Raw genomic sequence first — 21,542 nt, 5'->3', positions numbered from 1 at the left:
GGCGGCGGTGCCTTTTCTCTCCCTGCCTGTACCCGTGCCCTCACCCAAAATGGCGGCGACCGAGCCGGCGTCATCACGTCACGTCGCGGCGGGGCGGGACGCGGCGGGGCGGGGCGGGGCGGGGCGGGGCGGGGCGGGCGGAAGCGCAAACAGAGGCCGCGGCACCGGCACCGGCAGCGGCCGGTTCGTCCCGTGGCGGCACCATGGACTGTTACACGGCCAACTGGAACCCGCTGGGCGAGGAGGCCTTCTACCGGTGAGCGGGGCCGGCCGGAAGCAGCCCCTTCCCCGTCCCTGCGGCCGGCCGGGGGGCTGGCTGGAGGGTCCCGGGGCTGGTAGGGGGGTTCCAGTACTCGCCAGGGGCGTCCCAGGACTGGTGGGGGGGTCCTGAGGCTGGTTAGGGGGTCCCGGGGCTGACGGGGGCGTTCAGGACTCGTCGGGTGCGTCTCAGCGCTGGCTGGGGGGCCCCGAGGCTGGTGGGGGGGCTCAGGGCTGGTCATGGGTCCCGGGGCTGGTTGGAGGGTCCCGGGGCTGGCTGCGGGGTCCCAGGGCCAGCTGGGGGGGTGGGCAGTGTCCCAGCCCCCCCCCCCCCATCCCTTGGTCTGCTGCCCGTCCATCCATCTGTCTGTCCGTCCGCCCTGCAGGAGGTTCGAGCTGTACACCATGGAGTGGAGCCTCAAGGAGGACCTGCGGGACTGCCTGGTGGCGGCCGCCCCGTATGGGGGACCCATAGGTAGGGCCGGGCCCAGCCTCCCACGCCGGGGCAGGAGCCCCCCGGGCACACGGGACCCCCCGGCAGTGAGGGCAGAGGGGCCGCGGCTCAGACGCTCTGTTCCGTCCCACCCTGCCCGCAGCTCTGATGAAGAACAACGTCCGGAAGGAGAAATCCCCCAGCACCCGCCCGCTGCTGGAGATCTACTCGGCCTCGGGGCTGCTCCTGGCCAGCATCCCGGTGAGCTGGCCTGGGGTTGCCCCCCCTCCCCTCCTTTAAGTTGCTCCCTGGGGGTCTGGGATGTGCCGGGAGCTTAGGCCAGTCCCAACACCACAGGCTGTAGCTCTGCCCCTCACAGCGATAGCCCGCGGGCAGGGGGACTGCGAAGGGGCTTCGGGGGCACCAAAGGCCGTAACGGCTGCAGCACCGGGCCGCGAGACCGGCAGTGCCCTCTGCCCGTGCCGCTCGCCTGTGGCACCCTCGGGCGGCTCCTCTGGTCTCTCCATGGGGAAGCTGGGTGCTATCACGTGTCCTCAGCACCTTGACTGCCTGCCAGGAGGGTGCAGAGAGGGGGGATGAGTCTCTGAAGCTAAGGAGCCAGCGCCGGGCCCCGAGGGAATGGCCTCAAGCTGCCCAGGGCAGGGTCAGGCTGGCTCTGAGGAAGGATTTCTGTGCAGAAGGGGCTGTTGGGCGTTGGAATGGGCTGCCCAGGGCAGGGGGGAGTCCCCGGGATCCCTGGAGGGGTTGAAGAGTCGGGCTGAGCCAGCGCTGAGGGATCTGGGGCAGTTGGGAACGGTCAGGGGGAGGGTCACGGTTGGGCTGGAGGAGCTGCAAGGGCTTTTCCAACCCAGATGGTTCTGGGGTTCTGGGATTCAGCTCGTTGGAGCCCCCTGAAAGCTTTGGAGAAGCTGCTCAGGAGTGGGGGGAGCTGTAGGGAAGAGGAGGCTGCCCAGCCCTGGGAGAAGGGGACGGGAGCTGCAGCGTTGGTGCCGCAGCAGCGTCCTCCCGTCCTCACTGCCCGGGGCTGGTGGGATGTGGGGGGCCAGGGAAGGCTGCTGGGAGCACAGGGCCCTGCAGAGCCAGGGTGGCCAGCGGCATGGGACCTCCAGATGCCCAGCTGTGGCCGTGGGCTTCACGTACGTCTCCTGGAGGGATGTCTCTGGGGCTGGGCTGGCTGCAAGGTGAGCAGCCCTGTGGCACGCTGATGTGTCTCCTGCCGCAGTGGAAGAGCGGGCAGCTGGTGCAGCTGGGCTGGACGGCCAGCGAGGACCTGCTCTGCATCCAGGACGACGGCACCGTTCTCATCTACAACCTCTTCTGCGAGTTCAAGCGCCACTTCAGCATGGGCAACGTGAGTGGAGCAGGACTCGGGGAGCCCGGGAGGTACCCAGGGTTGGGGTTGTGCCGTGGAGAACCCCCCCATGGGGCACAGCGGGGTGCCCGGGGCTCTCCCAGCCTCCCTGCAGGGCTGCCAGCCTTTGGCAATGAGCTGGCAACTGTCTCCGTGGCCCTTGGGGCCAGAACGGAGCCCTCTGCTGTGGAGCAAGGTCTGTCCGAGCTGGGACACCTCCTCCTCCTCCCCGGGGAGGTTTTGTCCCCAGAGCGTGGTGCCGAGCCCGGGCCCAGCTCTCTCTGTGGTGCAGGAGGTGCTGCAGAACCACGTGCTGGAGGCCAAGGTTTTCCACACAGAGTACGGCACCGGCGTGGCCATCCTCACCGGGGCACACCGCTTCTCCCTCGCCACCAACATCGACGACCTGAAGCTGCGCAGGATGCCCGAGGTTCCCGGTGCGTCCCCTCCCCGCGGCTCCCCCGCTCCTCCCGGGCGCGGGGGCCTCACGCTGCTCCCCCGCAGGTTTGCAGAAGCCACCCTCGTGCTGGGCCGTGCTGTCCCAGGACAGAGTCACCATCGTCCTGCTGGCGGTGGGGCAGGAGCTCTACCTCCTGGACAACACCTCCTGCTCCGTGGTGGTGAGTGAGCTGCGACAGCCGGCCCTGGAGGGGAGAGCAGGGCAATTTGCACCCCCCCTTCCTCACTGGCAGGTCCTTCCCCTGTCCCCGCGCTGTCCCACGGGCGGGCACGTACTGCAGGGCTGCTCCTGTTTAACATCTTTATTGGTGATCTGGACAAGGGGGGTGAGTGCCCCCTCAGTCAGTTTGCAGAGGACACCCAGTTGGGTGGGAGTGTTGGTCTGCTCGAGTGCGGGGAGGCTGCAGAGAGACCTGGGCAGGCTGGAGCCATGGGCTGAGCCCAACTGGGGGAGTTTCACTGAGGGCAAATGCCGGGGGCTGCCCTTGGGCCACAACAACCCCCAGCAGGGCTACAGGCCTGGGGAGGAGTGGCTGGAGAGCTGCCGGTCAGAGAGGGACTGGGGGGGGTGAGAATGAGCCAGAGTGTGCCCAGGGGGCCAAGGAGGGCAACGGCATCCTGGCTTGTGTCAGCACTGGCGTGGCCAGCAGGGACAGGGAAGGGATCTGAGCCCTGGGCTCGGCACTGGGGAGGCCGCCCCTCGCTGAGGGGGTTCAGTTCTGGGCCCCTCACCCCAAAAAGGCCATTGAATGACTCGAGCGTGGCCAGAGAAGGGCAACGGAGCTGGGGCAGGGTCTGGAGCACAGGTCTGCTGGGGAGCGGCTGGGGGAACTGGGGGGGTTCAGTCTGGAGCAGAGGAGGCTGAGGGGAGACCTCCTGGCCCTCTGCAACTCCCTGCCAGGAGGGGGCAGAGAGGGGGGATGAGTCTCTGGAGCCAAGGCCCCAGCGCCAGGCCCCGAGGGAATGGCCTCAAGCTGCCCAGGGCAGGGTCAGGCTGGCTCTGAGGAAGGATTTCTGTGCAGAAGGGGCTGTTGGGCGTTGGAATGGGCTGCCCAGGGCAGGGGGGAGTCCCCGGGATCCCTGGAGGGGTTGAAGAGTCGGGCTGAGCCAGCGCTGAGGGATCTGGGGGAGTTGGGAACGGTCAGGGGGAGGGTCATGGTGGGGCTGGAGGAGCTGCAAGGGCTTTTCCAATCTCCATGATTCTGGGATTCTGTGACATCTGGCCCCATCCTGGGCAAGGGTTGAGCAGGTGCTGGGTGGGAAGGGTCACCCCTGCTCCGACCAGTCCTCAGCCCCTCACGCAGCGTCGGGGCTGGCACGTGGCACGTCCCGTGTTCCCCCGGTGTGACCCTCACCCTCTCCCTGTCCCAGACGCCCCCCGGCATGAGCCCCTCCGCCGGTGCCTACCTGCACATGGCCGTGTCCTTCAACTACCGCTGCCTGGCTCTCTTCACCGACACCGGCTACATCTGGATGGGCCTGGCCACGCTGAAGGTGAGCCCCCCGCTCCCCCCCACGCACGGCTTTGGGGTGTCAGCCCCCTCCTCCCCCTGCCCATGCGCGTTCCCTCGGGGTCCCCACGGACTCGGGGCTACAGGTCGGTGTCGGGGTGTCTGTGCTCCTCCCTCAGCACATCCACCCTCTTATTCTTCACCCGATTTCCTACCTCACTCCCCACTTTTTCTATTTCTGGACGCACCTTTCTGCCAGCCTTGCCCCTCCCCTTCTCTGTCCAAGCTTCCCCCCAGACAAACAGCCACCACTAATTACTCTTTCCCTACGGGTCACAGTTACGGCTGTACCCAAATTTCCCATTTCTAATCCCGTTTCCTGAGCAGTCTCAGCCTCACCACCACCACTGGCGCGGTCGATCCAGCGCGGGGGCCTCGCTTGCGAGTCACGATTCTACCCTGCAGATACCCCATGGTGCGGGGCTCGTGCTGGTGAGGGGCTGGTTGCCCTCCACACCCTCCGAGACCAATCCTTCTCCTTTCACCTTCGTTCCCTCAGTCTCAGCCGAGCACAAACGGCTTCTTGCCCCACGTGTGGGCATTCCAGCGATGGGGGGGTGTTTCTCACGCCTGGTTCCAGTGCTCACACAGCGCCCTCGCCCTTCGGACGCAGCCCTGGCTGCTTCCAGAGCTGGTGACGGGCCGGGACCCGCTCGGTGCTGGGCTGGGCCGCTTATCCCCTCTGTGCCCTGCCGCCGTCCCCCTGACCCAACTCTCTCCCGCCGCAGGAGAAGTTCTGTGAGTTCACCAGCAGCGTCCGATCTCCGCCCAAGCAGATGGTTTGGTGAGTGGCCCCCCCCGGCTGGGCCCCCCCCGTGCCCCTGTGGTACCCTGAGCCTTTGCCAGGGTCCGCTCGGCTCCGCGGCCGCCCCGCTGCCTCCCTGGGGTGGGCAGGACCCCCTCACGTCCCTGCTCTGGGCGGGGGGGCTGCGGCGGGGCCGGGGGTAAGCTGGGGGTCCCCGGCAGGTGCCTGCGTCCCCGGAGCCGGCAGCGTGCCGTGGTGGTGGCCTGGGACCGGCAGCTGATGGTGGTGGGGAACTCCACGGAGTGCATCCAGTATCCTTGGGGCAGACGGACCCGTGTCGTTTCCGAGGGCTGGCCCAGACGGCGGGCACCCACTGGCCATCCTTGGGCCACCGCCATCCCTGTCACCCACACTGGTGTCCCCAGAGCCCCCCCCTGGTGTCAGCAGCCCCCTGGGGATGGTCAGAGGGGGTTGACCTTGTTCTCTGCTCTGCAGTTCCGCCACCATCTCCCCTGCACAGCCCCAGCCAGCCCACTCTGGGGTTTTGGGGCGATTCCTGTCCCTCCCAAGTGCTGACCCCGTGCCCCACTGCCTCCCCCTGGAAATGGGGGGGCAGGGGCTCTCCGTGGCATCGCTGGGGCTGCCCTTGGCCCTGGGCTGTGCCCCGAGCCCCTTGTTACCCACCAGCCCTTAGCGGGGAGCACAGATTTGTCCTGGATGAGGATTCCTACCTGGTGCCGGAGCTGGACGGGGTCCGGATCTTGTCTCGCACCTCCCACGAGTTCCTGCACGAGATCCCAGGTGGGGTGAGGCTGAGCGGGACCCGCTGCTGGGCTGGGGGCTGAGGCCTGGCACAGCTCAGCCCGCCTGTTGCTCACCTCCTGTACTGCTGCCACCCTCCTGCTTCCCGAGTGGAGCTGCCATGGCTCTGGGCGGGGGGAATAACCTCTCGAGACACGTGTGTGTCCCCCCCAATGCTGAAGGACAGCACCGGCTCTGCCGGGACCCAGAGCCGCAGGTGGGGTGGTGCAGGAGCAGGGTGCAGCGGGTGCAGGTGAGGTGCCTGGGCTGGGGCAGCCTCTTACATGGGGTTTTTTGGGGTTTTGTTTTTCCCTTTTTCACCCTCCCCATCTCCACAGAAGCCAGCCAGGAGATCTTCAAGATCGCCTCCATGGCCCCGGGGGCTCTGCTGCTGGAGGCGCAGAAGGAGTACGAGGTACGGCCCCGCGCCCCCGTGTGCTGCCCGGCCCGGAGCACGCTGGGCTGGCTCCGGCCCCGTTACCCCTGGCCATGGGCACGGGGAGGTCCGGGGGTCCCGGGGCTCCCCCCACGGGCTGTGCCCCCCTGCAGAAGGAGAGCCAGAAGGCAGACGAGTACCTGCGGGAGATCAAGGACCAGAAGCTGCTCCCGGAGGCGGTGAGCCAGTGCATCGAGGCAGCCGGCTACGAGCACGAGCCCGACACCCAGAAGTCGCTGCTGAGGGTGAGCGAGGTGGAGGAGGGCTGTGGCCGAGGCTGAAGGCCGGTCCCTCCCGGCACAGCCCCCCAGCGCCGCGCTCCTCTGCCCGCAGGCAGCCTCCTTCGGGAAGTGCTTCATCGACAAGTTCCCCCCGGAGAGCTTCGTGCGCATGTGCCAGGACCTGCGGGTGCTCAACGCCATCCGGGACTACCAGATCGGCATCCCCCTCACCTTCACCCAGTATCCTCCGTGCAGGGACCCCGCGGCGGGCGCAGGATCGGGCCCAGGTGGGATCGGTGCTGTCCGGGGCTCTGGCTGCCCCGGAGGTGGAGAGACGTCCCCGATCCAAGGTCAGGGGAGGTTTTAATACGATCCCAAGAGTGAGATTAAGACACAAACGAGGTCAAACGCCCCACACCCGAACCAGGTTTTATTGTTAGAAGTGAAGATGGGTGGCGATAGGACAGAATGGGAGGGAAAGACAGAAATCCAGCAAGTGTGTGGGGTAGAGTCACAAGAACAGTCACCACCGTGGGTCTGACAGCATCCTGCTGGTCCTCAGTCTTCAGCTCTTCGGTGGTGGGGGCACACAGCAAAGTTTTCTGTTGCCTTTTCAGTTCATTGTATCAGCTGATGAGCATATCTGCCCACCTTTAGTTTTTTGGGGTTTTTTTTCCTCTGGTCCCGCAGGTTTTTGCTGCATCTGGTTTCTGGGGCAGAAATGCTGCCTCTTACCCTATTTTTATCTTATCTTACCTCTGGGCTTGGCACTGGTGAGGGGGTTCAGTTCTGGGCCCCTCACCCCAAAAAGGCCATTGAATGACTCGAGCGTGGCCAGAGAAGGGCAACGGAGCTGGGGCAGGGTCTGGAGCACAGGTCTGCTGGGGAGCGGCTGGGGGAACTGGGGGGGTTCAGTCTGGAGCAGAGGAGGCTGAGGGGAGACCTCCTGGCCCTCTGCAACTCCCTGCCAGGAGGGGGCAGAGAGGGGGGATGAGTCTCTGGAGCCAAGGCCCCAGCGCCAGGCCCCGAGGGAATGGCCTCAAGCTGCCCAGGGCAGGGTCAGGCTGGCTCTGAGGAAGGATTTCTGTGCAGAAGGGGCTGTTGGGCGTTGGAATGGGCTGCCCAGGGCAGGGGGGAGTCCCCGGGATCCCTGGAGGGGTTGAAGAGTCGGGCTGAGCCAGCGCTGAGGGATCTGGGGGAGTTGGGAATGGTCAGGGGGAGGGTCATTGGTTGGGCTGGAGGAGCTGCAAGGGCTTTTCCAACCTCAGGATTCTGGGATTATCCTTCATTAACACTGACACGTGGGGTCTGGCATACACAACAGAGTCACAAATGGCTACAGGATGGAGCCACTGATAAACAGTTGGCTTTGCTCAGTCCATGTCTCCCCCTTTGAGGTTTTTCTAAGGAGTCTGTTGATGCAACTGCAAGGGGGTGGGGGGTGCAGCCTTCCATACAGCCCCACTCCCTTGGGGGACATCCCTTAGACTAATCCAAAGGCCGCAGCTTGTCCTGGAGGTTTGCACAGACACCAGCAAGCTCTGAGACTGTCACTGGACATTTCAGTCTCTCACAAGAGCAGCAGAGCTGCTTAACTCGTCCCCGTGGCGCTGGGGCAGGGGCTGCGCCCCAGGCCCCCTGGCAGGGCTCTGCAGCTGAGACCTCTGTGCTCAGCACACCCCCAGAGCTGCCCTGTGGCACCTGCAGAGCCGAGCTGGCCCTGCATGCCGGGCAGGGAAGCTGCCAGAAGGGGGAGGCAGGTGCCCAGCACATGCTGCCAGTGCTCCGGGGGGGTTTTGAGGTCCCAGACGTCCCTTGACTGTCCCCACAGATACAAGCGACTCACCATCGAGGTCCTGCTGGACAGGTGAGGGTCCCCCTGACCTGGGTGCAACAGCCTGGGCCAAGCCGGTCCCCTGAGCAGGCTCTGAGTGCTTGGGGGGGCCTTGGTGAGCTGCTTGACTCCTCTGACCCCTCCGTGTGCCCCCCCAGGCTGGTCCTGCGGCGGCTCTACCCCCTGGCCATCAGGATCTGCGAGTACCTGCGTCTCTCAGAGATCCAGGGCGTCAGCCGCATCCTGGCCCACTGGGCCTGCTACAAGGTAAGGGGGGGGGCAGCTCGGGGGGGCTCTGCTCGTCTGTGGCCGTACCCAGACCTCTCCCCTGACGCCCTTCCAGGTGCAGCAGAAGGACAAGTCGGATGAGGAGGTGGCCCACGCCATCAACCAGAAGCTGGGCGACACGCCGGGCATCTCCTACTCCGAGATCGCCGCCCGGGCTTACGACTGCGGCCGGACGGAGCTGGCCATCAAGGTCTCTTGGTTGGCCCCGCGGCGTGGCCAGCTGGGATGGCTTGGGGGGGGGTGGTCACGCGTGGTGGCCGTGCGCTGACACCCCCTCTGCCGCCTGCAGCTGCTGGAGTATGAGCCGCGCTCGGGGGAGCAGGTCCCGCTGCTGCTGAAGATGAAGCGGAGCAAGCTGGCCCTCGGCAAAGCCATCGAGAGCGGGGACACCGACCTGGGTGGGGCTCGGCGCCGGGGGAGCCCCCTTTGTGGCTTTGGGAGGGGAGGGCGGTGGGAGCCCTGCAGGATGGGGCTCACCCCTGTTCCCCCCCAACCGCCCTCTTTTCCCCAGTTTACACCGTCGTGCTGCACCTGAAGAACGAGCTGAACCGCGGCACCTTCTTCATGACGCTGCAGAACCAGCCGGTGGCCCTGAGCCTGTACCGCCAGGTAGGGGCCGACCCGCGGCCGGGCCCCCGCCGTGGCGGGTGCTGCTCCCCACGTCCCCTCACCCCCGCCACGTCGCTCCCCAGTTCTGCAAACACCAGGAGCGGGAGACGCTGAAGGACCTCTATAACCAGGACGACAATCACCAGGAGCTCGGCAACTTCCACGTCCACTCCAGCTACTCGGAGAAGGTCTGTGCCCGGCGGGAGGAGGAGGGGGAGGAGGGGGAGAAAGGGCTGGCGGGCTCTGGGCTGACTTCTCCTCACCCGGGGAGCTGGGGAAGGGGCAGGGGGAGTTTCGTGCCCCATGGTGGACTCCCCAACTCGTACCCCGGGGCCATCGTCCCCTTAGGGCTTTGTCCCAGCAGCCCCCAGCCCCGTGTCAGGATCCCCCCCAGGGCTGGCCCCTGCCGAGCCCTCGGACCCTCCCTGGGGATGGGACAAACCATCGCAGAGCTGGAGCTTCGCCTTGGCAGTGTCTCGGCACCAGACCTGCCCCCCCCCCCCCCGCCCCAGCTGGGGGCTCTGAGGGGGCTGCCCCGTCCCTGCAGCCTGGCAGCGGTGCTGGCGGGGGGTGAAGTGGCCGCTCTCTGTCCTCAGCGCATCGAAGGGCGAGTCGGAGCTCTGCAGAACGCCCTGGACGAGTACTACAAAGCCAAGAACGAGTTTGCTGCCAAGGTGAGCGCAGCCGGGGCCGGGGAGGCGCCGCAGGGTTTCCGGGGGGGCCCTTCCCTTGGCGTGGGGTCACGGCCTGCTCGGTGGAATCGGCGCGGTTCTGTCACCACGATCCCGAAAGGGCAATTTAAGGTGACCGACACCAAAGGGGATGGAATCAAAACAGTGAAACTTTATTGTGCCGCCCGTGAGGCGATGGGTGAGAGAAAGGGGAGAAGGGACATTTAGAGAAGAGAACGCGAGGGCTGTGACACGTGGCCCCGCAGGCCCCCGCGCTGCTCCACGGGCCAGGCTGGGATGGGGGGAGCTTTAGGCTGGCGCTTTGCTCCCCAGGCGACAGAGGATCAGATCAAGCTCCTGCGGCTCCAGAGGCACCTCCAGGAGGACTTTGACAAGCCCTACCTCGACCTCTCGCTGCACGACACCGTCTCCAACCTCATCTTGGACGGCCACCACAAACGAGCCGAGCAGCTCTACCGGGAGTTCAAGATCCCCGACAAGAGGTGGGTCCTGGGGCGGGGGGCGTCCTCTGGGCAGCCCCGGGGGTCACCCCGGGCAGGAGTATTTTGCTGATTAAGGATGCTAATTAAACTTAGAGTGAAAAGAGTAGGTGTGTTTAACTGGGGATAACTGAACAATGTAACAGAAAACACGCAGTAAGACAAGACAGAATAATGCGCTTAAAGCAAACAAATAGGAAAATACAGGGTAGGGCATCAAATCGTGACTACCAGAGAGAGAGAGAATAGTGATTAAAAAAGATCCATCACCACTTGCATCTGTTACCATCATCCAGATCTGCAGCCGCTGGGGAGCCCCAGTGGCAGCGAGGATTTGTTGAGCCTGTCCCAGCAGGTGGGGAGTCCTGCAGGGTGGGTGCACCCATAGCTGAGGCACCCAGAGTCGCTGCGAGCGGGTCCACCCATATACCCCCAAAAATCAGCAAGCCAGAAGAGCTGGCACCTTTGTTTTAAGCAGAAATACCTGGTTTCGCTCTCACATTAAATTCCCCCAGAGCCTGGCCTGGGCGCAAGGAGGAAGCCAAGGGAGTTCCCTGTTTTATCTAATTTATTGGTGTTCTTTTCAGAACAAGGCCACGCGGCTGCTCCCAAGGCCGGGCAGCTGGCTCCGTGGCCTTGTTACACAAAGAAGGATAAAAATATATTCGGGATAAACATGTTTTCATGACATTCATTATCAGTAATGAGTATATGATAGCTAAGTTACATCTTTCATTAACGAGCATACATATTTTGCTAATGATCACATCCTAAGTCAGCAGCTCCAGCTCAGAGCCTGTTCAGGCCGCAATACTTGAACACTTCAGCACTTTTTACATCAGCACAGGTGGTTTGTTGTAACCCAGCACAACCCCTACTGGCACAGTGGCTATCAGTTACAAAACACATGGGATTCGTCTCTTAGAGCTTCCAGGAGCTGGGCTTGGGGGGCTGCAGGCGCTGCCAGCTTGGCCTGTGTCCCCCAGGTACTGGTGGCTCAAGATCAGCGCCCTGGCCAACCGCGGGGACTGGGAGGAGCTGGAGAAGTTCTCCAAGAGCAAAAAATCGCCCATCGGGTACCTGGTAAGAGCTTTCCTGGCTGGAGGAGGGGGCCAGCCCTGCCCCAGGGTGGGACTGTGGGGCTGGGCCAGGCCCTGGGCCCTGCCTGGAGCAGCCCGGACAGATTGATGTGGGGCAAAAGCTGAAGCTGGGGGCTGGGAGCCAGCACCCCCCTGCCCTGCCCTGCCCTGCCCTGCCCTGCCCTGCCCTCTCCTCTCCAGCCCTTCGTGGAGATCTCGGTGAAGCACCATAATCGCTACGAGGCCAAGAAGTACGCGCCCCGCGTCACCCCCGAGCAGCGCGTCAAAGCCTTCGTCCTCGTGGGGTGCGTTGGCGTGGCCCTGGCGGGGGGGGTGACGGGGGGGCAGAGTTGGAGCCTGCAGGAACTTGGGGGCCTCATGGGGAACTGGTGGTGCTTGGGGCGGGGGGGCACCCTGAGCCTTGTCCACTGCAGCCTGGTGCCTCCAGGATGGGGGGGGCTGGGGCTGGTGTCCCCCCTCCTGTCCCCACGCCCCCCCCCAGCGCCCTCCCCTCTGCCACAGGGACCTGGACCAGGCGGCCGACGCTGCCATCGAGCACAAGAACGAGACGGAGATGAACTTTGTCCTGTCCAAGTGCACAGCCAGCACCGACGCCGCCGTGGCCGAGAAGCTGAACCGGGCCCGAGCCCAGCTCCTGAAGAAGTGAGCCCCAGCACTGGGGGGGCCCTAACCCCCCCCCTTGCCCACCATGCACTCCTGGCGGTCTCTACTGCCACTGGGGCCACTGTTCCCCCCCTCTCTCTCGGTAGGGATGAGGGCAGGGAGGCAGAAGGGTGTCAGTGTCCTAGGGCAGGGCTGGGGTCCCCCCTGGCAGCTGCTACGCGGCCGAGGTTTTCCTCCCTGCCTGTGAGATACAGCAGTGGGACCCCCCCACCCAGTGCCTGCAGGGACCCCCCCAGCAAACGGGGGGCAGAGGGGACCCCCCACCTCACACCCTCTGTCCCTTTCCTTTTGTGCTCAATAAAGTGAAAAGCTTCCCCCTCCTGTCTCAGTGCTCAGCCCCCCCAGCCTGATGAGCACCCCCAGAGAGGGGTTGTGGGGGCTTCTGGGGGACACTGAACCCAGGGCAGGGTTGGGGGGTGGCAGAGGGGGGCTGTAGGGCATTCAGGGAGGCACTGGGGTTGGCCCCAGGGAGGACTGGAGCTGGGGGGTGCAGGTCTCAGACCAGCAGCCGGGATCGGGGCGACACGCTGAATTGTGACAACCCCCCCCCTCAAGTTTGCTGAAGGGGGAGCGTTGCCAAGAGCAAACCCCGCTGCCCTGGGCGCAAACTCCCAACTGATGACAAAACATCGACAGTTTCATTTCTTCTACATCCTGCTGAGCTGAGGTCGTCTGTTCACTGCTCACCGTGCGCCTGCAGGTGGCTGTAAAAGGAAGGAGCTTTTAGAATTTTTATTAAGGTGTTATTATATGTAGAGAATAATAGCATGAATAGTTGGCAGATATTGTCTCATAGGTTTAATTAATAGGAAACGGGTGATCTAAGAACAACACTGACAGTTCGATGCAAATGCTGCTCGTTTGTCCCCTGCACAGCCCCTCATCATGGCTGGCTTAAACCCCAGTCAAGCTGAATTAACCAAACTCGATTTTAGGGACCGCATGTTTTAGACGAAACAAAAGATAAGAAATAAGGGATTAATTTGGAGTGAGCCATTTAGAAAGGCTGGGTATTTGAAAGTTAAGCGTAGACTAGGCGTGTGGTAAGGAGAAAGTTAGGCACAGACTAAGCCTGTGTTAGAGAACACCCTGAGCTGTTTTTCCGAGTTCTGGTGACTAAGGAGCTGGGTGACCTGGGGACCGAGGGCGGCACCGCTGGGCAGTGGGTCAGAAGCAGCAGGGGAAGGGAACGATGAGAATCAGCTGAAGCTGGGGAATAAAATGGGCTTTTGAAACTGATGAATTAAGAGCTGGGAATGGGAGGGGAACCCCCAGGGGCCTCCGCCCCGCCCCTTCCGCCCGGCCCCGCCCCTTCCGCGCGGCCCCGCCCCTTCCGCCCGGCCGCCGTGCATTGTGGGGCGGCAAGATGGCGGCGCTGAGCGCGGGGCGGGCCGCCGCGGGGGTGAGGGGGGTCAGTCCGGATCGGGGGGTGCGGGGGGGGTCAGTCCGGATCGGGGGGTGCGGGCTCCGCGGGTCCGCCTGGCTCGGGGTGTCGGCCCGGCCTGGGGCGGTCAGGCTGGGGCAGGGCGGCCGGGCCGGGCCGGGGGGGAGCAGTTTGTGCTGAGAGGAGTGTGGGGGGGTCAGCCCAGACCGAGGGCCGGTCCGGGTTTGAGGGGGCCGGCAGACCCAGCCTGCGGTGTCTCACCTCCCCCCCGCCTCCGCCACAGGGTCTCCTGCGCGCCCAGAGCCTCGGCGTGTGGAGGGGCCTGCGTGCCTCCGCCGCCCTCCCGCAGATCCCGCGGGCCAAGGTGAGCGGGGGGTCCCCGAGCCCCGGGGCGGGGGGTCCCGGTGCCCCCAGAGCCAGCAGTACGCCCCGCCGGGGCGCGGGGCTGCCGTGGGGAGCAGCGGGACGGGGCAGGGCGAGGGGTGGGCAGCGGCGTCCCCGGGCGGGGGAAACGCTCCCGCACAGGCTCCGCGTGGTGGGAGCAGCTGTTCTCGTGTGCTGCGGCCCCGCTCCCTCCTTCCCCGGGGGCTCCTCTCCGGCCCAGCTGTGCCGAGGGCACGGTCACCGCGGCGAGCGTTTTTCTGCTGGTGCAGCTAAAGCCAGCGTGTGGCACTAAGCGCGGCAGGGAAAATCCTTTTGCTCCCGTCCTTGGCACTTAGCCCTAAATTTACTGCGGGTACCCGTTAGCATAAAAAATATAGGAAATAACACGATAATTATTAGAGATGTAGGAGCGAGCAGTAGCTTAGCACGTGCAGGCATTGTTCACACTCGGGAAACAGGAGTTGTGGTGGAGGGATGAGCTGTTTTCTGCGGAACTAAGGGTGGAGGAAACAACCCAAGTGCTGGGTAATGAATTGACTCCGTGTCGGTCGCCCTCGGGCTGCCGGGCTGGCGTGTCCCCATCTGGAGTGTCCCCAGCGGAGCTGCCCTCCATTGTTATTTAAGGCACGAGGGGAAGGACTCAGCCCTGGGACTGGCCTGACCCCTTGCAGGTGCTTTGCTGCTTCTTGAAATTTAGGTAGGCGAGGTTTTGTGCCCTGGGACTGGATTCCGATATGTTAAAAGTCCAAAGATTACCTCGTCTTTCTTTGCCCACTTCTTTCATTTTGCCTTTCCGTGATCACCGTTTGCCTACGCTGACATCGCTGACACACGCGCGTTCCCTTGGCACGTGGCATTGCTGCCTGTTTACTCCTCTTGCCGGATTACACTCTTGGGTGGGGTTCTTGTCTCGGGCTGGGCCTGGTCCCTGAGGCTGGGTCTGTGAAATCTCGTGCCTGGAGGTCAGCTCTGTACAGGGAATCACTGCCTAAAGAAGGTGGAGAATAGCGAAAGGACTGGGTCAAAACAGAAGGCAGCTACAGTGGGGGGCAGGCAGCATTGATTTGGAGGTGGATCACCTGTGGGATGCCTTGAGAATCAACCTTGAGACTGATTTTAGTGTTTGGGACCCCCCCAAAAAAGAAAGCATGTGAGACAACGTGAATTGAAAACAGGAAGATGAGACTTGCACAGGAAGGCTTGGGAGAATATGAGGACATGGAATAGGAATTAAGGAACATTTAATAACATGAGATCGTGCTCTCAATTCGCATAAGAAGGATTTTTGCTGTACAGAGGGAGAAATCGTCCCTGGAAGCACTGTAGGAGGAAAAGGTTTCAGGTTGCCAGTGGATCACAAGACACCGGGTGTCTGTGTGGCATGGCGTCTTCATAACAACACAGGAGCAGCAGCTCTTTAAGTTAAAGCTCGCTGTTAGCACTGCAGTAAATTTTCGTACCTAAGAACAGTGCTGCGGGTGCAGAGACTCTTCACGTTCCTCCGGTTGGCTGCTTGGGGTGGGGGGTCCCGTCGGGGCTGGGCTCCGGGGTGCAGCGGAAGGTCTGACTCCGCTTTGCTTCCTGTGCAGTCAGAAAACGCCAAGTCCGAGGGCACGTTCCAGGTGACGATGCTGCCCGGGGACGGGGTGGGCCCCGAGCTCATGCACGCGGTCAAGGAGGTGTTCAAGGTAACGGCCCCTCGCGGGCAGGGGCACGGGCTGGGGGGAGCAGCAGCTGCTGGTCCAGAGACCCCCCAGGACCAACCGTCTGTCTCCTCCTGAGCCGGCTGTGAGAGCCCTGGGACCCCTCCCTTTCCATAAATAGAATCCTAGGACAATTTGGGTGGGAAGGGACCTTAAAGCCCATCCAGTCCCATCCCCTGGCCATGGGGGCACCTTCCACTAGCCCAGGTTGCCCAAAGCCCCGTCCAACCTGGCCTGGAACCCTTCCAGGGAGGGGGCAGCCACAGCTTCTCTGGGCAGCCTGTGCCAGGGCCTCACCCCCCTCACAGGGAACAATTTCTGCCTCAGATCTGATCTAAATCTCCCCTCTGTCAGTTTAACCCCGTTCCCCCTCGTCCTATCCCTCCCCCTGATGACGAGTCCCTCCCCCCGTTCCCGCAGCCCCTTTCAGCCCTGGGGGGCCGCTCTAAGGTCTCCCCGGAGCCTTCTCTTCTCCAGCTGAACCCCCCAACTCTCCCAGCCTGTCCTCACAGGGGGGGCTCCAGCCCCCGGAGCCTCTCCGTGGCCTCCTCTGGACCCAGTGCTGTCAGCAAACTGGCCGAGGGTGCCCTCAGTCCGCTGTCACTGTGGGACCGTGTCCCGGGGCCAGCGGTCTGGGTCTGTCTCACTCGTCCCTTCCCGCTGTGCTGCTGGGGATGGGGAGGACACGGACCATCCTCGCTGCTCCCGGTGGGAGCGTGGCCGCAGGGCTGTTGTTGTCCAGCTGTCCAGAACCTTTTGTGTCCTTCTGACCCTCCTGCCCTTTGCTGCTGACCCTGAGGTCCAGGTTCAGCAATTCACCAGCCCGGTTCCTCCGTCAGGCAGTCTCGCTGGTCCCGAGCATCGCGTCTGAGCCCCTGCGTCCCCCCCTGCCTCTAACATGTAACCCCCCGGCCGGGTCTGTCTCTGCATCCCGCCCAGGCTGCCAGCGTCCCTGTGGTCTTCGACGAGCATCACCTGAGCGAGGTGCAGAACATGGCGTCGGAAGAGAAACTGGACCAGGTCGTTGATTCTATGAAGGAAAGTAAAGTCGCCCTTATAGGTGAGGACCTGGGCGGGGGCTCTGGCCTGCTCTGCCTGCGGGGGGGCTGCCCTGGCTCAGGCGCCCTTGGGTGCTTCAGAGGGCAGGAGTCTCTGTGCTTAGGCCCTGGAGAAGGAATCTCGCTGTCTTGTAGCTAATTAGAGGTACTTGGAACTCCCCAAAGGGGAGGTTAAACCCAGCTTCTGCTTTTGGAACAAGATCCCCTTGTACGGCCCAAAGGGCCTCGGCAGGATCCTGTGTAGTGAGGGATCAGTCTCCATGCTGGGCCGAGGTTCTCTGAAGTGCCCCCCTTCTGCCCCTTCCCCAGCCCCTTCACCCCCTGTCCCAGCCCTTTCTGCCCCACACCGGGGTTCAGGTGGTGCCAGTAGCAGCTGTCAGTGCGCTCTGTGCTCCGTGTCCTTACTCCTGCTCCGTGTCCCCCCGCAGGCAAGATCCACACCCCCATGGAGTACAAGGGCGAGCTGGCTTCTTACGACATGAGGCTCAGGTGAGCTCCTTCCCCCGCTCGGCTGCTGCGTCCCTTGTGGGAAGGGGTCTTGTGTTTGGTCCCCCGGGCCCGAAGGGAGCGAGTCTGGGCCAGACGGGGAGTGAATGTGTTACCGGGAAGTAAAAGCTCTGACTCTGCTGCTGCTTCTCTCGCAGGCGCAAGTTAGACTTGTTCGCCAACGTCGTCCATGTGAAGAGCTTGCCAGGCTATAAAACCCGCCACAACAACTTGGACCTGGTGATTATTCGTGAGCAGACGGAGGGGGAGTACAGCTCTCTGGAGCACGAGGTGCATGGGGGGGTATTGCTGGAGGAGGGGACCCTGCCCCAGGGTGTCAGGCTTGCTCCTGCTTTCTGTACCAGAGTGGTTCTGCACGGCCGGGGGCTGCGGGGCAGGACCCGTGATGGGAAAAAACCTGCCAGGAGGGGGCAGAGAGGGGGGATGAGTCTCTGGAGCCAAGGCCCCAGCGCCAGGCCCCGAGGGAATGGCCTCAAGCTGCCCAGGGCAGGGTCAGGCTGGCTCTGAGGAAGGATTTCTGTGCAGAAGGGGCTGTTGGGCGTTGGAATGGGCTGCCCAGGGCAGGGGGGAGTCCCCGGGATCCCTGGAGGGGTTGAAGAGTCGGGCTGAGCCAGCGCTATGATTAGATATTGATATATGATATGATCAGAAATGCAAGCCTGGGGAAAAAATTATTAAGAAGCAAAAATTTTGTGGCTGTTGAAGCTGCTTTGTTTAAAAAGTAGTTGAGGAACTGGAGGAAGATTATTTCTGTGAATGCTTTTTTTCCTCTTTGGTCAAAATGTAAATTTTTACTCCAAAGGTTCCAATATACAGATTTTTTTGGAGACTGCTTTGCTCTCACCGTTTCCCTACTCAGGGCACACTAAGATGGCGCTTGGGGACACGGTTTAGTGGTGGACTTGGCAGCGTTGGGTTAACAGTTGGACTCGATGATCTTAAAGGTCTTTTCCAACCTGAACGGTTCTGGGGTTCTATTCCGTGAGGGATCTGGGGGAGTTGGGAACGGTCAGGGTGAGCTCCATGCTTGGGCTGGAGGAGCTTCGGGGGCTTTTCCAACCTGGGTGATGATTCTGTGGAATCAGGAGAGTGTTTAGTGACAGGAACACTTGTAGCCCCCACAAGGATGGTGGGGAGCAGCAGGGGGGAGAATGCTGGAAAAAAAGGGACCCGGGGGGGGGGTGACATGGTGTTGGGCAAAGACCCCTGGTCCCTGCCACCGTGGTGGGGGCTGCGGCGGCCGCTGACGCTCCCTCCCCCGCACAGAGCGCCAAGGGGGTCATCGAGTGCCTGAAGATCATCACCCGCGCCAAGTCCCAGCGCATCGCCAAGTTCGCCTTCGACTACGCCACCAAGAAAGGGCGCTCCAAGGTCACGGCCGTGCACAAAGCCAACATCATGTGAGTGCTGCAGAGCGGCCTTGGAGCGTTACGTGGCCGCCGCCGCATCTGGGACCTCGCGCTTGGGGTTTTGACCCCAAAACAGTGCCAGCGAGGCCGGATTTTCCCTGGGAAGAGGGCTTTTTCCTCTCTCCACTCTTGTGCCCCATCTGAGGCCCATCCTGGGGGCTGGCAGCCACGCAGGGGAGAGGCTGAGCCCTCGTTGCTCCCCCTGGGCCCCGCCTGCTGGGGGGGGGACGACACCAGTCGCCGCTGTGTCCCTGGCTGCTGTGACGATTTTCCCAGCCCCATTAACGTGTTCCTTGTCTCGCAGGAAATTAGGTGATGGGCTCTTCCTGCAGTGCTGTGAAGAAGTGGCAGAACTGTACCCCAAGATCAAATTTGACACCATGATCATCGACAACTGCTGCATGCAGGTGAGAGGCTGTTCCCTGGCCCCGCAGCCGTTCTGCCGAGCCAGGAGGGGCTGAAACCTGAAAAGCTGCTGCTGTGGCCCGAGGTTTGCCCCTCACACACGGCAGGAACCTTCTCCCTGCTCTGCTCAGCCAGCAGGAGCTGCAGGGGTTGAAGGTGGCAGCAGCATTTAGAACTGTAGAATCACAGAATTATTTAGCTTGGAAAAGACCTTTCAGGTCCTTGCGTCCAACCATTTTGATGTGGCGCTGCCAAATCCACCACTAAACCCAGTCCCCGAGTGCCACATCCACGGCTTTAAATACCTCCAGGGACGGCATTCCAGCCCTTCCCGCGCTTGACAACCCTTTCGGGGGGAGAAATTTTCCCTGATATTCAACCCAAGCTTCCTGTGGCACAAACTAAGTCTCGTGGGGGCTTGCAGAACTCTGCAGGCGCTCGCTGGGTCTGCGGCTCCCCCGAGCCCGGCCTGGGGGCGCCTGCAGACACGGTGGGTTCTCACATCCTCCCTCCCCTCGCGCAGCTGGTGCAGAACCCTTACCAGTTCGACGTTCTGGTCATGCCCAACCTCTACGGAAACATCATCGATAACCTGGCGGCCGGTTTGGTGGGCGGTGCCGGCGTGGTGCCCGGCGAGAGCTACAGCGCCGAGTACGCCGTGTTCGAGATGGTGAGGGGCCCCGGGGGCCGTTACCTGCACCCTGGGGATGGGCGGGGGGGGTTGCAGGGGCTGGGGGCGGTGGAAGAGGGTCTGTCACTGGTTTTTGTCCCGCAGGGCGCCCGCCACCCCTTCGCCCAGGCCGTGGGCAGGAACATCGCCAACCCCACGGCCATGCTGCTCTCGGCCGCCAACATGCTGCGGCACCTCAAGTAGGTGCCTCTCCCCGGGGGGGTGTGGGCAGCGCTGCCTCGGCCGCAGGGGCTGACGCGCCCCTCCTCTCCTCTCCTCTCCCCTCCCCAGCTTGGAATTCCACTCCAATCTGATCGCGGACGCGGTGAAGAAGGTGATCAAAGTGGGAAAAGTGAGTAATCGCACGAGCGGTCGTGGGGGACGAGCTGCTTCGTGTCCTCCCCCAGTGCCAGTGCCCGGCCCCGGCCTCCTCCAGCTTGGAAAGCCGGGGGGCCGGCTGGGGCTGTCCTCAGCCCCCCCCTCCTCCGGGGGCTCGCTCTGGGCGCTGCTCACTGGCCAGGGAAGCCCCGGGGTGGCCACTTCCTCGCGGGGTCTCTAGCCGGGGGCCTAGAGGGAAGCTGCTCTCCCTCTCCCTTCCCGCAGCTCTTGCACTCGGTTCACAATCACTTTTCTCCCTTGTTTCTCCCCCACCCCCTTCCCTGTGTTGGATTTTTAGGTTCGGACACGGGACTTGGGCGGTTACTCCACCACTTCTGACTTCGTCAAGTCTGTGATTGACAACCTGCACCCCCACTATGGTTCCTAGGAACCCCGCTCGCCCCCGGGCCGGCGCCCTGCAGCAGCTTCCCTTATGGCCCAGCGGCGCGGCCTTCCCCCTCCCCGCCCGGCCGAGGGGCCCCGGGAGAGGAGGAGGAGGAGGGCAGCCCCCCAGACCCTAGTAACCCCCCCCCAGTAGGACTGGCTGGAGATACCGAGGGGCCAGAGCAAGGCTCTGGGGTCACACAGGGATGTTGGGGTGCAGGGGCTGTGCCCCCCACTCCGCAGGCAGCTTGTAGGGGCTGGGGGGGGGGGGGCTGGAGGAGCCCCCTCCTGCCCCCGGCAGCTTTAGCAATAACAAACCGGGCCCACGTCCAGGAAGGGGCAGAGGGTCCCGGTTCTGGCACCATCCTGGGGAGGAAGCTGCGAGGCTTCATCACCCCTGGGAACTGGTGCAGGGTTGGGGGGGGACCTACCCCCCGCCCCCCCACGCAGGGCAGCACCTCTGCTTGTCCCAGGAAAGGCCCCACGGCTGCACTGCGAGTCCTGGGGGGCTCCCTGGGCCCCCCCGAGGCCCAGCTCTGCCCTGGCTGTGTGAGAGCGAGCGACGGGCCGGGGTGTAACGCTGCGCTGTGTATTCATCTTCGCAAATAAAAAGGGTCCAACGCTTGCCCCTGCCCTGTCCAAGCCCTGGAGGGGAGCGGGGGGCACTGCGGCAGGTTTTGGCGGGGCCAGAAGGTGGACGGGCAGCAAGGAGGGGGCCGGGCTGCGCCCCTCACCGTCCCCTTCAGCCAGCTGGGCTGGGTGAGCCCGGGGAATGGCTCTGCCTGGGGAGGGGGGCCCATGCAATCCTCAATTCCCACCCCCCTGCACCCCTCAAAACCTGCCTCGTTCCTGCGGGTGGGTGAGGCCTGTGCCCACACCTGGGGGGCACCACAGCTCGGAGCTCCCCCTCCCCGAGGCACAGGGACACCTCGGGGACTCTGCACAGGCCCTCGGGGGTCCCCGCCGTGCTGGGGGGGGGGTGGGTGTTTCCCACCGTGCTGGGGGGCCCCCTCCCTCCCGGCTGACGCTCCCCTCTCCTTGCAGGTGCGCACGGCAGACATGGGGGGCTACGCCACCTCCCTGGATTTCACCCAAGCCGTGATCGCCGCCCTGGACGCGTAGGGCCTCTGCCTCCCGATGGTAATTTATCACTTCCCGCTAACGAACGCGGCCCCCGCAGCACGAGGGGGGTCGGCTGTCCCTCTCTGCCCCCCCTTACCCCGCTGAAGCAGCGAAACAAAGACAGAAAAGGCTCGACCACCCCCTCAGCCCTTTATTGCGGTTCCGTCACCCCGGGGTGGGATGGGGGGGTGATGGCCGCGGTGTGAGGGCCAGCAAGGCTCAAACGCAGCCCCGGGG

General features: G+C 63.6%; 3 protein-coding genes across 6 annotated transcripts in view; 2 read left to right on the top strand and 1 right to left on the bottom strand.

Moving 5' to 3' along the window:
- The first annotated feature begins 131 nt into the window (after positions 1–131).
- Positions 132–12,217, top strand: VPS16 (VPS16 core subunit of CORVET and HOPS complexes). Of its 2 annotated transcripts, XM_074903666.1 has the most exons (24): positions 132–256; positions 645–733; positions 855–952; positions 1,935–2,063; positions 2,356–2,500; positions 2,568–2,683; positions 3,894–4,016; positions 4,762–4,817; positions 5,000–5,089; positions 5,485–5,579; positions 5,918–5,994; positions 6,129–6,260; positions 6,349–6,476; positions 8,068–8,103; positions 8,229–8,337; positions 8,414–8,548; positions 8,648–8,756; positions 8,870–8,967; positions 9,051–9,155; positions 9,564–9,641; positions 9,972–10,141; positions 11,125–11,221; positions 11,419–11,522; positions 11,740–12,217. In XM_074903666.1, exons 1-24 carry the CDS (start codon positions 204–206, stop codon positions 11,882–11,884), a joined length of 2,517 nt encoding a protein of 838 aa, XP_074759767.1. In that variant the 5' UTR covers positions 132–203; the 3' UTR covers positions 11,885–12,217. The 2 variants fall into 2 exon arrangements, with proteins under 2 accessions (XP_074759767.1, XP_074759768.1); XM_074903667.1 differs by lacking the exons at positions 5,485–5,579; positions 5,918–5,994; positions 6,129–6,260; positions 6,349–6,476.
- A 1,026-nt stretch (positions 12,218–13,243) lies between these two features.
- Positions 13,244–21,445, top strand: IDH3B (isocitrate dehydrogenase (NAD(+)) 3 non-catalytic subunit beta). Of its 3 annotated transcripts, none has more exons than XM_074904195.1 (12): positions 13,244–13,312; positions 13,569–13,649; positions 15,259–15,357; positions 16,312–16,432; positions 16,859–16,919; positions 17,075–17,207; positions 18,204–18,337; positions 18,651–18,753; positions 19,275–19,421; positions 19,527–19,621; positions 19,713–19,773; positions 21,228–21,445. In XM_074904195.1, the coding sequence occupies exons 1-12, from the start codon at positions 13,268–13,270 to the stop codon at positions 21,303–21,305; spliced, it is 1,158 nt and encodes a 385-aa protein (XP_074760296.1). In that variant the 5' UTR covers positions 13,244–13,267; the 3' UTR covers positions 21,306–21,445. The 3 variants fall into 3 exon arrangements, with proteins under 3 accessions (XP_074760296.1, XP_074760294.1, XP_074760295.1); XM_074904193.1 differs by lacking the exon at positions 21,228–21,445 and adding an exon at positions 20,098–21,195; XM_074904194.1 differs by lacking the exon at positions 21,228–21,445 and adding an exon at positions 20,098–21,194 and having other exon boundaries at positions 13,245–13,303.
- Positions 21,446–21,456: 11 nt separating this feature from the next.
- The window catches only part of NOP56 (NOP56 ribonucleoprotein), a 2,998-nt gene continuing 2,912 nt past the window's right edge, over positions 21,457–21,542 (bottom strand). The window contains exon 11 of the mRNA XM_074904129.1: positions 21,457–21,523. Coding sequence (XP_074760230.1) covers positions 21,457–21,523 — 67 coding nt within the window. The remainder of the gene's footprint in view (positions 21,524–21,542) is intronic.

Source organism: Athene noctua, chromosome 4 (genome assembly GCF_965140245.1).
Source record: "Athene noctua chromosome 4, bAthNoc1.hap1.1, whole genome shotgun sequence".
NCBI classification, from domain to species: domain Eukaryota; kingdom Metazoa; phylum Chordata; class Aves; order Strigiformes; family Strigidae; genus Athene; species Athene noctua.
The sequence above is the reverse complement of the archived record's forward strand: the minus strand, read 5'-3'. Positions and strand labels throughout refer to the sequence as shown.

Bases quoted from the DNA above. Each gene is read 5' to 3' on its own strand.
- VPS16 (XM_074903666.1), top strand. From the start codon at position 204: ATGGACTGTTACACGGCCAACTGGAACCCGCTGGGCGAGGAGGCCTTC. The intron at 2,501-2,567 runs GTGCGTCCCCTC...GCTCCCCCGCAG, and splicing joins CAGGATGCCCGAGGTTCCCG to GTTTGCAGAAGCCACCCTCG. The intron at 4,818-4,999 runs GTGAGTGGCCCC...GGTCCCCGGCAG, and splicing joins CCGCCCAAGCAGATGGTTTG to GTGCCTGCGTCCCCGGAGCC.
- IDH3B (XM_074904193.1), top strand. From the start codon at position 13,268: ATGGCGGCGCTGAGCGCGGGGCGGGCCGCCGCGGGGGTGAGGGGG. The intron at 13,650-15,258 runs GTGAGCGGGGGG...CTTCCTGTGCAG, and splicing joins CGCAGATCCCGCGGGCCAAG to TCAGAAAACGCCAAGTCCGA. The intron at 19,774-20,097 runs GTGAGTAATCGC...TTGGATTTTTAG, and splicing joins AGGTGATCAAAGTGGGAAAA to GTTCGGACACGGGACTTGGG.